We start from the raw sequence: 14,033 nt of genomic DNA on the forward strand, positions 1-14,033 counted from the left end.
CCACTGGCGCGCTTAAGGCAAGCCCTTCTGCGCCCATCAGCGACCCGACCATGGCCAGCACCAGGAACCCCGGATCTCTGGAACCCCACCTATACATCTCCGCCGCCCTCCACGCACTCAGCCCCAGAAGACACAATGACTGCCACAGAGCAACACCGAACACCACCCAAGGACAGTTCTCCTGCAGACACTGCCGACGATCCTTCACCATCGACTGTGCCCCCAAGAACGCCAAAAATTCGACAGACGCCCGCACCTCCGGTGCCCTGACGTGCATCCTCCTCAATGAACGCTCCCTACACAGACACGCCTTAGAGATCTGGGACCTGCTCGACACCCTCTTGTCGCCTTCCTCACTGAAACCTGGACAAACACCACCTCCAGCCCCGACATCGCCACTGCCATCATCGACGGATACAAGATCCAGAGAAGGGACCACCCCCAGGACCACGCTATGGGGCATCCTCGCCTACAGACCCCCAGGACCGCGCACCTAGTCCGCAACCACCATCGCCGACCGCCACGGACTACATTCTACTCGGAGACCTCAATTTCTACCTTGACAACCGCAGCGACCCTGACTCCATCCCCCTCCTCGACAACCTCTCCAACCTCGGACTGAAGCAGCTCGTCACCACCTCCACGCACAGAGCAGGACACACCCTTGACCCCATCTTCGCAGGAGGGACGAACATCCAGTTAGGCCATACCTCGCAGCCCCCATGGCTCGATCACCACTGTGTATACTTCACGTTCCAAACCTCCACCGGACCCAACCCCCAGCGAACAGACCACGGACACTCCCCCTCTCGCCACCACCACTCACACAGAGCCAATCCTCACAAGCTTGAATCCAGCCTCCGTCGACACCCATCACACATCTACCACAGGACCACGGCCGCCATCGCACCCGAACTAGGACTTACCATCAACGCCTCTTTCGAATCAGACATCTTCCCCGATGACTAGAAGCGGGCGGATGTCAAACCCCTCCTCAAGAAGCTCACTGCCGACCCGACAGACCTAAAAAAACTTCAGGTCCATCTCTCTCCTCCCCTTCGCAGCCAAAGTCACCGAGAGACTCGTAAACACCCAGCTGACCGCCTTCATCTAAGAGAACTCCATCCTAGACGCCTCCCAGTCCGGATCCGCAGCAACCACACAGCACCGAGACAGCCCTCCTCGCTGCCACCGACGACATCCGCATGCTACTAGACCAGGGGCACACTGCGGCCCTCATCCTACTGGACCTATCCGCAGCCTTCGACACCGTCTCACATTGCACTCTGGCAGCCAGACTCCACGGCAAGGGAATACGAGGAACCGCCCTCTCCTGGATCCAATCCTTTCTCTCCGACAGAACCCAGAGGATCAGACTCCCTCCATTCGTCTCTGAACCCACACAGATCAACTGCGGAGTACCCCAAGGATCATCGCTCAGCCCCATGCTCTTCAACATCTACATGGCCCCCTTCGTCGCCATCGTCAAACAAAATGGGCTCAGCATAGTATTTTACGCCGATGACACCCAGCTCATCCTCTCCCTCACAAAGAACCCCGAAGACACCAGACACTGCTTCCAGGAAGAAATGAGGGACGTAGCCGCCTGGATGAAAAGCAGCTCCCTGAAACTCAACTCGGAGAAGACCGAGGTCCTCATCCTCGGACCCTCCACCATCGCCTTGGACGACACCTGGTGGCCCTCCGCTCTCTGGAGTCCGCCCACCCCGACAGACCATGCACAGAATCTAGGCATCATCCTCGACTCCTCCCTCACAATGACCCGCCAGATCAACTCTATCGCCTCCACCAGCTTCAACTGCCTTCAGATCCTCCGCAAGACCTTCAAATGGATAACCCCAGAATGCAGAAAAACCATCACCCACGCTCATAACCAGTAGACTGGACTACGGCAACGCCCTCTACGCCAAGATCAACAAAAGCCTTCTCCACAGGCTCCAAACCATCCAGAACGCCGCAGCCAGACTCGTCCTCGGAACCCCACGGCACGAACACATGACCCAACACCTACGTGACCTCCACTGGCTACCTGTCGAAAAGCGAGTAACCTTCAAACTACTGACCCACGCCTACAAATCACTCCAGAAAATCAGACCCAAATACCTCAACGAGCCTCCTTCCACATACCCAAGAGGAACCTTCGTTCCGCAGACCTCGCCCTCGCAGAAACCCCCCGCATCCGCAGAACCAGAGTAGGTGGAAGAGCTTTCTCCTACGTCGCAGCAAAAGCCTGAAACAAGCTCCCTGTCAACATGAGACGTTCCCCCACCCTGCACACCTTCAGGAAGAACCTTAAAACCTGGCTCGACGACTGAACCGGAGTGGCATCCCCCCTCCCAGCGCCTTGAGACCCTCACGGGTGAGTAGCGCGCTTTATAAATCCCTGATTGACTGATTGAATAGCAAAGAATTCAAGGAACTTCTCGTTCGACTTAATATAAAGCATCAAAAGAGTACACCTTTGTGGCCCTATGCCAATGGTGTTGTTGAACGATTCATGGGCACCCTCAAGAGGGTGATTCAGTGAGCATTGATGGAGGGAATCGATCGATCTCAACCGAGCTATGTGTCAAGCCCTTTGTGGCTACAGATCCACTCCTCACTCCACAACTGCAAAGGACATCGAGGAACAGACCAGGGGTAGCAGTGCTGTGAAATGCCCCGTCATCTAAAGGCATATGAATACTCATGAGATTCCTGTTGTGACGTCACTTCCGGTGACAGCGTCCCCCCACTTCTTTTCATGAGATTCCTGTTGTGACGTCACTTCCGGTGACAGCGTCCCCCCACTTCTTTTTTTAGGACTTGTGCCCTGAATGTAACTGATAGGAAATGCGAGGCTATTGGCTTTGTCAGTGCTTGTTTTTTTCTTTTTTAGAAGGGCGGAGCAGAAATTGATTGGCGGCTGCACTGCAGGCGAGCAGCCCAGCACTCATTTTCTTCGGCTCAAAGAATGGCCGGCAGGGCAGCCTCAGCATCGGAAAAGAACCGTCACCACAGAAGATGGAACAACAGGTAACGGACACGGACGCCGATAGCACGGGGCCGCAGTCCTGCGCATCTAGTGCTCGGGACCCCTCCTCTGAACAATACTGCGTCAAGGCCACGCCTCCGAGAGCCCACTCCCCTCCGGCGCCCCGCGAGAGACCCCCTTCCCTCTAGCCCGCAGGTGTGTCGTTCTATTCTTTGTGCTGAGTAAACGGCCGGAGCGAGGCCGGTCACTGGTGTTTCGGTGCAGTTAGTTTCGCATCTTTTATGTCCCCGTGCACCTGTATTGATGTCCTGTTTCTGACGGACGCGAGATCTCGCGTTTGTTTTAAATCGAATCGAATGCCTTTTTTGCCTTTTTTTTTTAACTTGGCATATTTGCCTCGGTTTTTTTTTCATAGTACGTTCAGAACAGTTTAGGCACCATTAACTTTCTTTTGGGGTTGTTTTGCATTTCTATTGCGGTTTCAAGAATATTTTGCATGGTTCAAAATTTTTCTCCGCGTTTCACATTTAAGAAAAAAATATATACTGTCTGTGGTATAAAAGGTCTTGCAAGTAATCGGGACTTGATAGTTGAGCAGGACTACTATATCGAGGTATGTAACGTCGGCATAAGTAATGATACTCTGGCCCACGCGTGCAGTTTTAAAATTGTGCGAATCTGCTATTTTTTTCTTTGAACCGTGTTGTAACCGCTTTTATGAGGTATCAATATACAAAAAAATATATTTGATGGTACTCTACGTGTTTAGGAAAACCGTTCCTTTTGAATACTAATTTGTGTACTGATCATGTTATCAGTCATGCATTTTTTTTTTCTCCGTTTCGTTTTTACTCGCTTTTAACTCTTATACTTTATCTTCCGTTGCTTGATTGTCGGTTTACTGTAACTAAACATAACCAATATCTATTTTTTGTAACACATTGGATTGGGTTTTCTGAAAAATAAGGCACGTATTCAGTGCTTGGGATTTTTTTTTGTCTCGGAGGAGACATGGGGGGAAGGTGGTTTGCCTGGATGCTTCCCCTGCACTTTGGGGACCCACCCTATAGCGTTTGATCTGAACTTTATGTTTTTGTAGTTTCATGTTTCATCCACCTGGCATGCCACGGGGCAGTAAAGCGGAGCCTAAACATCAACTGCCTTAAAGAAATGGGTGTTGGTTAATGTAACTAACTTATATTGTACAACTTGTTCTGTGTATCCTGTAATGTAACGAAGCTAAAACTAAAGTTTCTATGCATTGTAAATTTTCTTTTATAAAGCTCTCTTACACTGGCATGTGTAAATAAGAACATAAATTATCGTATACCTTAATATGGCATTCGCATAAAATTCCGGCACTTGCTAAATATTTATAGCTATATCTTAGCGCTAGTAAATGATTTGTACCTTCATGAAAGTCTGTTGTTTTTAAAAATATTGAGTGCATCTGCCGTCATGAAGTCTTGTTAGGTTTGCTTCACGTTTATGGACACCCTCTTTCTACTTGGGGCTTTTGACTATTTGATGTGTTCTGAGAGTTGTAGTTCTCTGTTGGACTGATATTCCCGCTTACTTTAATTTTCAAACATTTCTAGACATTGTCTCTGGATTACATAGAGCTGGATAGCAAACCTATAAAACAAGCATTTACAATGCAATGGTCTCGGCAATATTCTAGTTAGAGCTATTGGTATTGCTCATTTTTTTTTCATTTTTGTATCCCTAAATAAATGGCATTGTCATTTCTATTGGCATTTTTTTTTGTTGCATATGTGATACCTATTGCATTAGCAGAGAGAGAGTGAGGTAGTGAGAGAGAGAGAGAGAGAGAGAGAGAAAGTGAGGTATTGAGAGAGAGAGTGAGGTAGATAGAGAGTGAGGTACTGTAAAAGTGAGTTAGTGAGAGGTATTTTCTGACGTAGTGAGATAGAAACAGTGAGTGATGTTGTGAGATAGAGGTGGCTGTCTGGCTAATTTCGAGATGAGCGCAACAGTAAATTAATAATTCAATATACATTAAAAAAAAAGACAGAGTGAGGTATTGAGAGAGAGTGAGGTAGTGTAAAAGTGAGTTAGTGAGAGGTATTTTCTGACGTAGTGAGATAGAAACAGTGAGTGATGTTGTGAGATAGAGGTGGCTGTCTGGCTAATTTCGAGATGAGCGCAACAGTAAATTAATAATTCAATATACATTAAAAAAAAAGACAGAGTGAGGTATTGAGAGAGAGTGAGGTAGTGTAAAAGTGAGTTAGTGAGAGGTATTTTCTGACGTAGTGAGATAGAAACAGTGAGTGATGTTGTGAGATAGAGGTGGCTGTCTGGCTAATTTCGAGATGAGCGCAACAACAGTTAATTAATAATTCAATATACATTAAAAAAAAAGACTATCACCTGCCGCCCAAGCCATTCTGATAGCTTTGGGGGCCTGAAATAATCAGAACTGCCACACTTGTAGGAGTGTGAGGGTTAGTAGTGTGTTGGTGGGGTCACTGGCAGGGGCAATGTGTGGTGCAAGCTGCAAGAGCCTCCTGACGAGAGCCTCTGCACTTTTTTGGCTACAAATTAAGTACTGCTGCTGTGCACACGTCTTAAATGGAGGGAGACATGCATGCAAGTTCCTTCCGGTAAAGGATGTGTCCGTTTTCGTCACTTTCGTGAATCGTCCCAATTTAGCGAAGTTGAAAAGTTCTACATAGAGCTTATGTAGAACTTTACACCTTCGCTAAATTGGGACTACGCTTTCCCGAGGTTTGTGTTAAAAATAGGACTTTTGCAACAATGTATGTAAATAAAAGAAACTCGCAGATTACAAGTCCGCATATATTTTCCATCTTGGCTGCGTCTGAAAAGTATCTTGTCACGTGGAGAGAAAGTTGCATGGGTGAAGGTCAGGAACCTTAAAGTCAGCGCATTGGGCAACTCAAAGGCTACGCAAGCCTCGCGCAGGCTCACGTCGCTTCCATAGCAGGCCTACGAGGGAGCCACAGTGCAGCACTTCGGGCTCGTCTGCTTCCTGACAGCGCCACATGCTTGTCTCAGGCGTCCACCGCTGTGGGAAAAGGCACGCAAAGGCGCTGGTGATTTCTGCTGGCATTTCCGCTCCCTAATAGCACCGGGAGATTCTCTCTCGGGGCGGCGGGGGAACTGGCAGCCGCTGACGCTTCTCATTATTTTTTATTTTGTGATTAAGCCTTACAATTTGGAAAATTGATGTCAAAATAAAATAAACAAGTGAAATCTCTAAGCAGCACTAACAAGTAATGGATGTCAATATAACACCGTATGTGTCAGCGGCTCCCTCGCCTGTGTGATAAAAATAACAGCCTTTATCACTTACTTTAAAATAACATAAAAATATATCAAATTGTGGACACAGTTCCAGGTAGGTGTCGCTGTGCAGTGTGGGCTCCGCGGCAGCGCTCGGTAGCCCTTTCACAACACCGCCGCCATAACAAGCGCTCGGCTGTTCCCCACTTAAGCCGCTACCTCACACATATATATGGGCGACGACAACTCTGGTCCGGAGAGGGGCTCGCTGGTCCAGGAAGAGCTTTCTAGATTCTAGTGAATGCTCCCCAATATATCCAACTGGACGCTTGCAGGAGAAATGTTCAAAATCATGCACAACCTCCGCCAAAACGTACCGTCACGTAGGTGTATCTCACTAGACATGACAGAGAAGCTTCTAGGTGTGGGTGCAAGAGCCGTAGATAGGAAGTTGGAAAGAAAACACACACCGCCGCCTTTCTCCGAGGCGAAGCAGAAATGCCTCGGAGAAACACAGCGGCGGTTTCAGATTCGGGGGCGTGTTTCTTTTTCTCTCTTGCCATTGGCTGGAGGAGAGAAAAACACGCCTAAAAAAGGGCGTGGCTAAAAAGTGGAAAGAAGAGCACGGAACACGCCCCCGAATCTGAAAAAGACGGAGCCTATTTGGAGGGACGGCTCTCTCCTCCAATGGCTGGCCTCCGTTTAGGAAGCCAGCCAATGGAGGAGAGGCAAAAAGAGAGGCGGGCTAAATAGCCACTCTAAGAAACATTAAATCTCCGGACTTCCGGTTCTGCCTTCGGCAGACCGGATGGTCCCTCGACCTAAAAATGAGATGTCTGTAAGAGGGGAGAGAAAGAAAGGTATGGAACATGCAAATGGTTTGGAAAGAGGTCAAAACCTGCAGGGAACCAGGTGAAAGGCATGGTTAATAAAAATGGAGTTCAGAAAAGAACGAATATTGATAATGGAGACTAAACGGACTGAGCTAGACCATAATAGGAAGCTAAAGAACGGGATAAAATATTCAGTAGATTATGAAGATTGAGAGGAAATGGATCATTGGAGAGAATGCAGAGAAACCTTGACAAAAGCACAGAAGAGGGACAGAAATGTAACGAATGAAAAGGAACAAAGCATCAGCTTATTGAACAGCTTGCCTTATTTAGAATGCCGGTAAGAAAATACATTATTAAAATTCTTCAGTACTTTGCCAGCTTTAGCTTGCAAGCACCAGACCTGTATAGTATGAGAGAACAGATTTAAAAAATGAACACTTGAATTAAAGCATTGTGGCACCAGCCTCTGCTTGGACCGGTCACTGCCACCATAAGAGCTTACACATGTGCCTCTGTGTGTAACTACTAATTTGCCTCAATTTTCCACTACCACGGGAAGTCGCTGGTTTCCCCCTTCCCTTACTCATCTTATACTGCGTTTTTCTCCCCGCCTCTTGCAGGTGACTTTGTTTTCTCTCAGTAGAGCTTTGCTTAGTTGCATTATTTTATGCTTACTCTGCCTGAGCTGTGCTGCTTAGCTGCCTGCTTGCATTTTCTGGATTTGTCGGCATTGGCACTTTTGCAGGTTGTTTATCTTCTGTACACAATTTGTCTTGTGATTAAATAAAACTTCACGTTATTATAAGCAGTTTATGTAAATGATCATCCGTTTGAGGAAAAACAAGTTCATTCTATCACATTACATCACCATAGCATGGTGGCTTTTGGGGAATTCTGAGGGACCAAGTAATTTTATCTGGAAGATGTGCACATGGTTGAGAGCTGCTTAAAGCATCCCTTCAACCCACGATCCTCTGGAATACGTCTCTTTTTATTTGAGATCGAGAGCGCGACCCTCTGCCCTACCCAAGGAGCACTGTTACCACTTTAGTAGGATCAGAACCCATTTGTCCTGTACCACAGCAGGTACAGTAGACACAATGTGATTGGGCAATTCCCCAGCACGTTGCTTGCTCCCAAATCAGTTGTAGGGTAGGTCGGCACCTGGTGCTGATGAAATGCCTAAGATCCTGCTGGGCCACAAGGCATGAAACATGTAGACCAGTGTTTCCCAAACTGTGGTCCGCGGACCCCCAGGGGTCCGCGACACATTCCTAGGGGGTCCGCAGGAAGCAGTTTTAAAAGCATTTCAAAGTATCTTGTACAATTAGCAGTTTCCAAACAACAATAAAAGTGTCAAGATAACGCCAGTGATTAATGTACCTGCTGGAGAGAGATGAGAGTTTTGTCCAGTGGCAGCTTTGACTTATCTAATGTAGCACAGAGGATTAATATGCCTACTGCAAAGGTGTACCATGCATTTAAAAAAAAAAAAGTGTTTTTTGTGCATCGTTCAGTGGCTTACTGCTTTTGTCACAGGGATTCTTTTGTTACTGTGCAGTTCATAAGTGACAATCGTAATCTAGCACAGTGACCTATAAACTGCCATCAAAGAGCTGCTTGCAAACTGCAAGGTACAAGTTAGTGACATATGATTTTTCCCAGTCTGATGCTGCTAAAACGGTTTATTTAGGTGGAAATGCATTTTTATTTTTAAAGTCAATGCTAACCACTGTGTTATGTGCTGAATCCTGACTGTGTGCTTCTCCAGACTAAGCACTCTTTAAAAATGCCTACAAGTATGAATGACATGGGAATTCTACACCTTGTAGTCCCCTTTGCCTTATGTAACATTTTCTATACACTGATTTACATGTATGAGTCACTGTTTCTATGTGTGTGTGATGTAAAGTGCTCTGACATCCTACAATGGTATGAGAGATGCTATAAAAAATAAAATACATGTGGCAGAGGGGCTATGGTGAGATAGAGGCACTGTTGGAGGATGATAGTGGGGGAATCATTGAAGAACCCCAAAAAAGATGGTCGTATCATGGTCCATAGTAAGGTCCGCCACTTCAGAAACGCAGGGTTGCGCCATATTTACAAGAATATGGTGCAGCCCTGTGTTTCCCCTGCGTTGGCTCTACACTTAATAGTATAGTGCCAACGCAGGCACCCTTGCACCATAGTGCAAGGGTGTCTGCATGCAGGGAAAGATTGCTTATGTACAGGAATGGCCCCCTTCCTGACACATAAACAATCTTGAAATGCTGTTTTGTCACTTCTATGTGTGCTGCTTAATGCACCACACATGGAAGTTACAAAATATTTTAATTAAAAAAGCAGTGACAGACATGGTGGTCTGCTGACCCCAGCAGGCCTCCATCCCTGTGAATGCTAGCCATTCCTAAAGGGGTCGCAAATTGCGCCTGCCTCATAAATATTAATGAGGCATGCAATTTGCCACCCCATTAGGAATTACAAACAGTGTCTGAGACACTGTTGTGCATTCCAATCAGCGAGTCGCAAATGCACCGCAATTTGTGACTCACTAATTGACGGGTAGTACATCTGGCTCTAAGTGGCTTAACGCTGCCTTGTAAATAAGGCAAAGCCCCTATCGCCACAGGAATGTTGCAAAAAGTGTAGTTCCCATGGTGATGGGGAATTGTAAATATGCCCCTAAAATCCTTAGAAATTCAATAATTTGTTTTCTGTGCACACGTGTTCATTTTTTTCGAATTACTGTTTTTAATGTTTGAAATTTAAATCCTACAAATTGCTTGGGGGTCCCCGGATTCCAGTGGTGACTCAATGGGGGTCCTCTAGAGTCAAAAGTTTAGGAACCACTGATGTAGACCCTACAGCACTCTCTGAAGCTGTCTAGGCTCATTAACTCCTGTGACAGCCCCCTTGCTTTTATCCTTGCCAAGGGGAACGCTCTATTAATACAATTCCTCGGTACCCCTTAGGCTGTTTAAACACCACCCTACACTTACATCCTCACCTGCACTCATCTTGATGGCTAATATCAGGAGATCTCCCCCAAAGAGCCCCCTCAAAGGGCCCGTTGGGCATTGCTGCGCTGGCCCAACGAGGAGCAGCCTAATGATGAAGCTTGACACCCATATGGGTGTGTGAGGGCCTTCACTTCTCATCAATCGGATCCTTTCGGTCAGTCCCTTGGTACCAACCGACAACTTTGCTTATATTCTTTCTCACTTAGGTGGAACAGCATCCCCCTTGTCACGTTACTTTCCTACACATTTTCCAAAATAGACTTAAACACCGGGTGCACCATGCATCCAACGCTGCAGGAAAAACTCTTTAGCCTGTGGCATGCTGTTCCACTTCAGTGCTGTGGTTTCAGTCTATTTTAAGTACTGTAATTGCCTGTCTCTGATTGTAGTGCATTTAAGTCTGTGGAGAGCATAACACGTTTTAGGACGAAAGTAGGTGTTTTTTCAGAAAGTGACAAAAATGAATAGTAAGCATCACTAAAATGTTTAAGAAAGTAAGGAGGGGGAGCCAGGGAAGTAGGTCTTTCCTTTGGGTTCTTTTCACTGAAATAGTTGGCCAGGCTGTAGATCTGTTTATAGAGAGAGTTAGATCTGTTTATAGAGAGAGTATCTTGGAGTGTTTGTACGCCCACTTGTGCAGTAAAGCAAGTACCTTCATAGAAACATACTCGTGACTGTGACCATTGCACGTTATCCATTGGAGTATCCAAAGCTTAAGAAATGTCTCTTCATAATAGGAAGGGAGCTACCGTTGGACACCGTTAGACACCCAAAACACACACCTACTCTTTTCACAAATTGCTTGAATGACTTCTCTTCCATTATCATGCAGCTGTTAGATCCTCCGGGATCATTCCACCTTCACTAGGTCTCGCCTACGCAGCGCGCGTGCACTGCAAAGGCAAAAAGACCTTTTGCGATCGCTTTGGCTTCTCAGCCAAAGACTTGCATGCGTTCCATTGCCTTCAATGGCAACGCGTGCACGTGTGGAGATTCACTTGCGGGAGTGAGCGCCGCCATATGGTAGCAATTATCGCTCCCGCAAGTGAATCGCGCAGGCCCCCTCCTCCCCCTGCTGCCGCATGTCTGAGGAAGGTGTCGGCGACTGCAAGGTGTGATGAAAAGGAGCCATAGTCTGCCTGACGACGATTTTGCGCGCGGCCAGATTTCTACTCTGTCAGCTGTAGGGCTCTGCTAAAATCCAAAGCTTAGGAAAGAAGTGCGTACACGTCTGTATGTAGAGTAACCAATACCCGCTAGGCTGCACTGCATCGCGTCTTTAAATGGAATGGATTTATTGTAGTGGTTTCTCAGCAGGCTCCTCCCACCGCTGTAAATAGTTTCATTTCATTGTGGACAGTAGGTGACGCGATGAGTGGGACAGCTCATGGAGGGCTGCTGGCGGTCCTGCGGTGAGACAGGGAGCCTATGGCGACAGAGGGAGGGTGACTGGCTCGCCGTGACCATGACGCCCTTGCTGGCCGCGCCTGTGTTAGCCTGCCTGTTTCTTACAGGTAGGTTGCTACTAACACCGCAACCTGCCCGTAGGCCTATACATTGGACATTATGTTTTTAGTGTCTCACTCATGGCCGTGGGATTGGGAATTTCGGGTAAGGCGCGCCGGCTAGGATTACATATTGTTTGTGTGGTTCGCTTTCTGTTTGAGATGTGCTTTGATAGGGAGTCTATTTATGCGGCTGGGATTGGACTCCGATTTTGCTGTACGCATTCCGTAATGAAGTGGGTGCTGCAGGGGAAGGTGCGGAGCGGAGCAGGGGAGTGTATAAGAATACTGATGGGAAGTCTGTGTGTACTTAGGTTACTGCCTAATACAAGTTCACAGAACGCGTTGTTAAGCAACCCGGGCGTTCTTAACAACAAAGGAGCTCTGTTTTACCAGCACAACGTAAAATAATGTATCTTTCTTGGCTTCTTGATGTAACTGCTGTTTATTAATAGTTTTTGTTCATCGTCTATGGACTCGCTGAGGGTTATAAGTAATTGACAAAGTCCATACTACTCAGATACAAAAAAGGCTGTTCAGTATTCTGCTGTGCACATATCTATTGCAACAACATAGTACCTGCCCTAGAGAGGGAACTGCCCTATCAGGCCTACAACCTCACACACACTCCAGGGGTGTGGAATTTAATAAAATATCTACTTGTCCATGGGGCAGGTTGCTTCATAAATCCACTTGTCCTGTAACAAAATCCACTTGTCCCTTTTGTGCCATGTAATGTGGCGACAAATTACGGCAGCAATCTCATTATGCAAGAGTTCTGATAAAGCCTCTCTAATTATGCCAGGGCTTGTACCATAGTAGGGTTTGAATACTTGCAATTCCCTTATGTTGCTACGTTTCTGCAGGTCTACATAGTGGGGCTGAAGGTAATGGTAAGCAATAGTTCAAGGGTTGGAATGCCCTTTTGAGTCTGTGTAAACCTACTAACTTGCATGTTTTAAGGATTTTCCCAACTCTTTTCTAATCTTTTCCCATACTGAAAAAGGTTGGAAATTTACTCTTGGCAGTGGCAGACGTAAAACGTCTTCAGGGTTGGGAAAAAAGTGGTTGGAGGAAAAGTGAACTTGACACATTCAGATTTTCACATGAGCAAATCTACACATGCACATTTGCTCATGCTAAAATGCAGTTCACCAATATTTTCTAGGAGTACTATTTTTTGGCCTATTTCTGTAAATTCTTGTGAATTCACGAAGACTGTATATATGCACTTAATGCAAGGATATACACCATGGATGCACTTTTGAGACTTTCTTTAATAATTGGGCCTCTAATTAGGCCTGGGGTTAACCATGACCTTTTGTGTTTAGTAAAATTATGTCTCTCTCTCTCCTTCTCTCGGTCTATCAGCTGGCTTCACTGTGAGTGACAGTATTCTGCTCTATTACAAGGAGCATATTGGCACAAAAAGTAGTTTTGTTCGGTGCCTGGAACTGCTGTGGCAATGTGTGCTTTTTTAGAACAAAAACAGTTTGTTGCTTTTGCCAATGCTTGTTAGAATGGCGAGGGCCCTGCAGCTCCCACACAGATAAGGTTTTACAAAAACCATGCCTAAAAAAGTCACGGATCTAATTCTGAAAACAAAATATTTTCAAAAATCCTAGCCTCCAAACTCTCAGCTGTAATTACCCCTTTGGTATTGTTGCGCCAGTATGGATTCATCCCCGGGAGAGATACAGCTAATCATATCTCTCGTGTAGTTGCACTATTGGACTGGGCCTAGGCCACTGAGTCATCTGTTGGGGCGATCCTGTTGGACACCGAGAAGGCGTTTGACAGGGTCTCCTGGGACTTCCTGTGGATGGTAATGAAGTGGAAGGGATTTAGCCCGGAATATATATTAGCAGTACAATCTTTATATATATCTCCTAAAGCAATAGTTTCAGTATCTGGGTTGTCTTCAAAGCCATTTAGTATAAGCAGGGGGACTCGTCAAGGCTGTCCATCTTCCCCCTTGCTTTGTGCCTTGTATATTGAACCCTTTATAAGCTCAATAGAGAGCGCCCAAGATATATTGCCAGTTAGGGTCAATTCTACTGATTATAAGGTGTTGGCTTATGCTGACGATATTGTAGTTTTGACTACGGAGGTGGCGTCTGCATTTCCTGCAATTACAGTCTTAGCAGATCAATTTGGCCAGCTTTCTGGCTATAAACTTAATACATCTAAAACCCAGGTAATTCAATCTGCAACCATGCCCCCCTCAGTCGCCCCGACAGTACAGACTGCTATGTATTTATGGATTAAAATCACCTCACAGGTAGACCTTATTCCAGATTTGAATATCTCACCTGTGATTAATTCAGTCAATTTATTGCTAACACGCCTGGATAATTTACATCTGTCTCTGTATGGAAGGTGTAATGTCCTTAAAATGCTAATC

At 46.3% G+C, this 14,033-nt stretch overlaps 1 protein-coding gene across 6 annotated transcripts in view; it reads left to right on the forward strand.

Annotated features, from left to right (window-relative positions):
- The first annotated feature begins 2,899 nt into the window (after positions 1-2,899).
- LOC146801707 (OX-2 membrane glycoprotein-like) overlaps positions 2,900-14,033 on the forward strand; it is a 208,602-nt gene continuing 197,468 nt past the window's right edge. Inside the window, exon 1 of one of the 6 annotated variants that reach the window (XM_085621169.1) lies at positions 2,900-3,036. In XM_085621169.1, coding sequence (XP_085477295.1) covers positions 3,025-3,036 — 12 coding nt within the window. In that variant the 5' untranslated portion in view covers positions 2,900-3,024. Of the gene's footprint in view, positions 3,191-3,587; positions 3,609-7,025; positions 7,439-14,033 lie in introns of those variants that run through there. The other 5 variants (XM_085621171.1, XM_085621172.1, XM_085621173.1 and 2 more) reach the window with 5 other exon arrangements.

Source organism: Triturus cristatus, chromosome 8 (genome assembly GCF_964204655.1).
Source record: "Triturus cristatus chromosome 8, aTriCri1.1, whole genome shotgun sequence".
Taxonomy (NCBI): domain Eukaryota; kingdom Metazoa; phylum Chordata; class Amphibia; order Caudata; family Salamandridae; genus Triturus; species Triturus cristatus.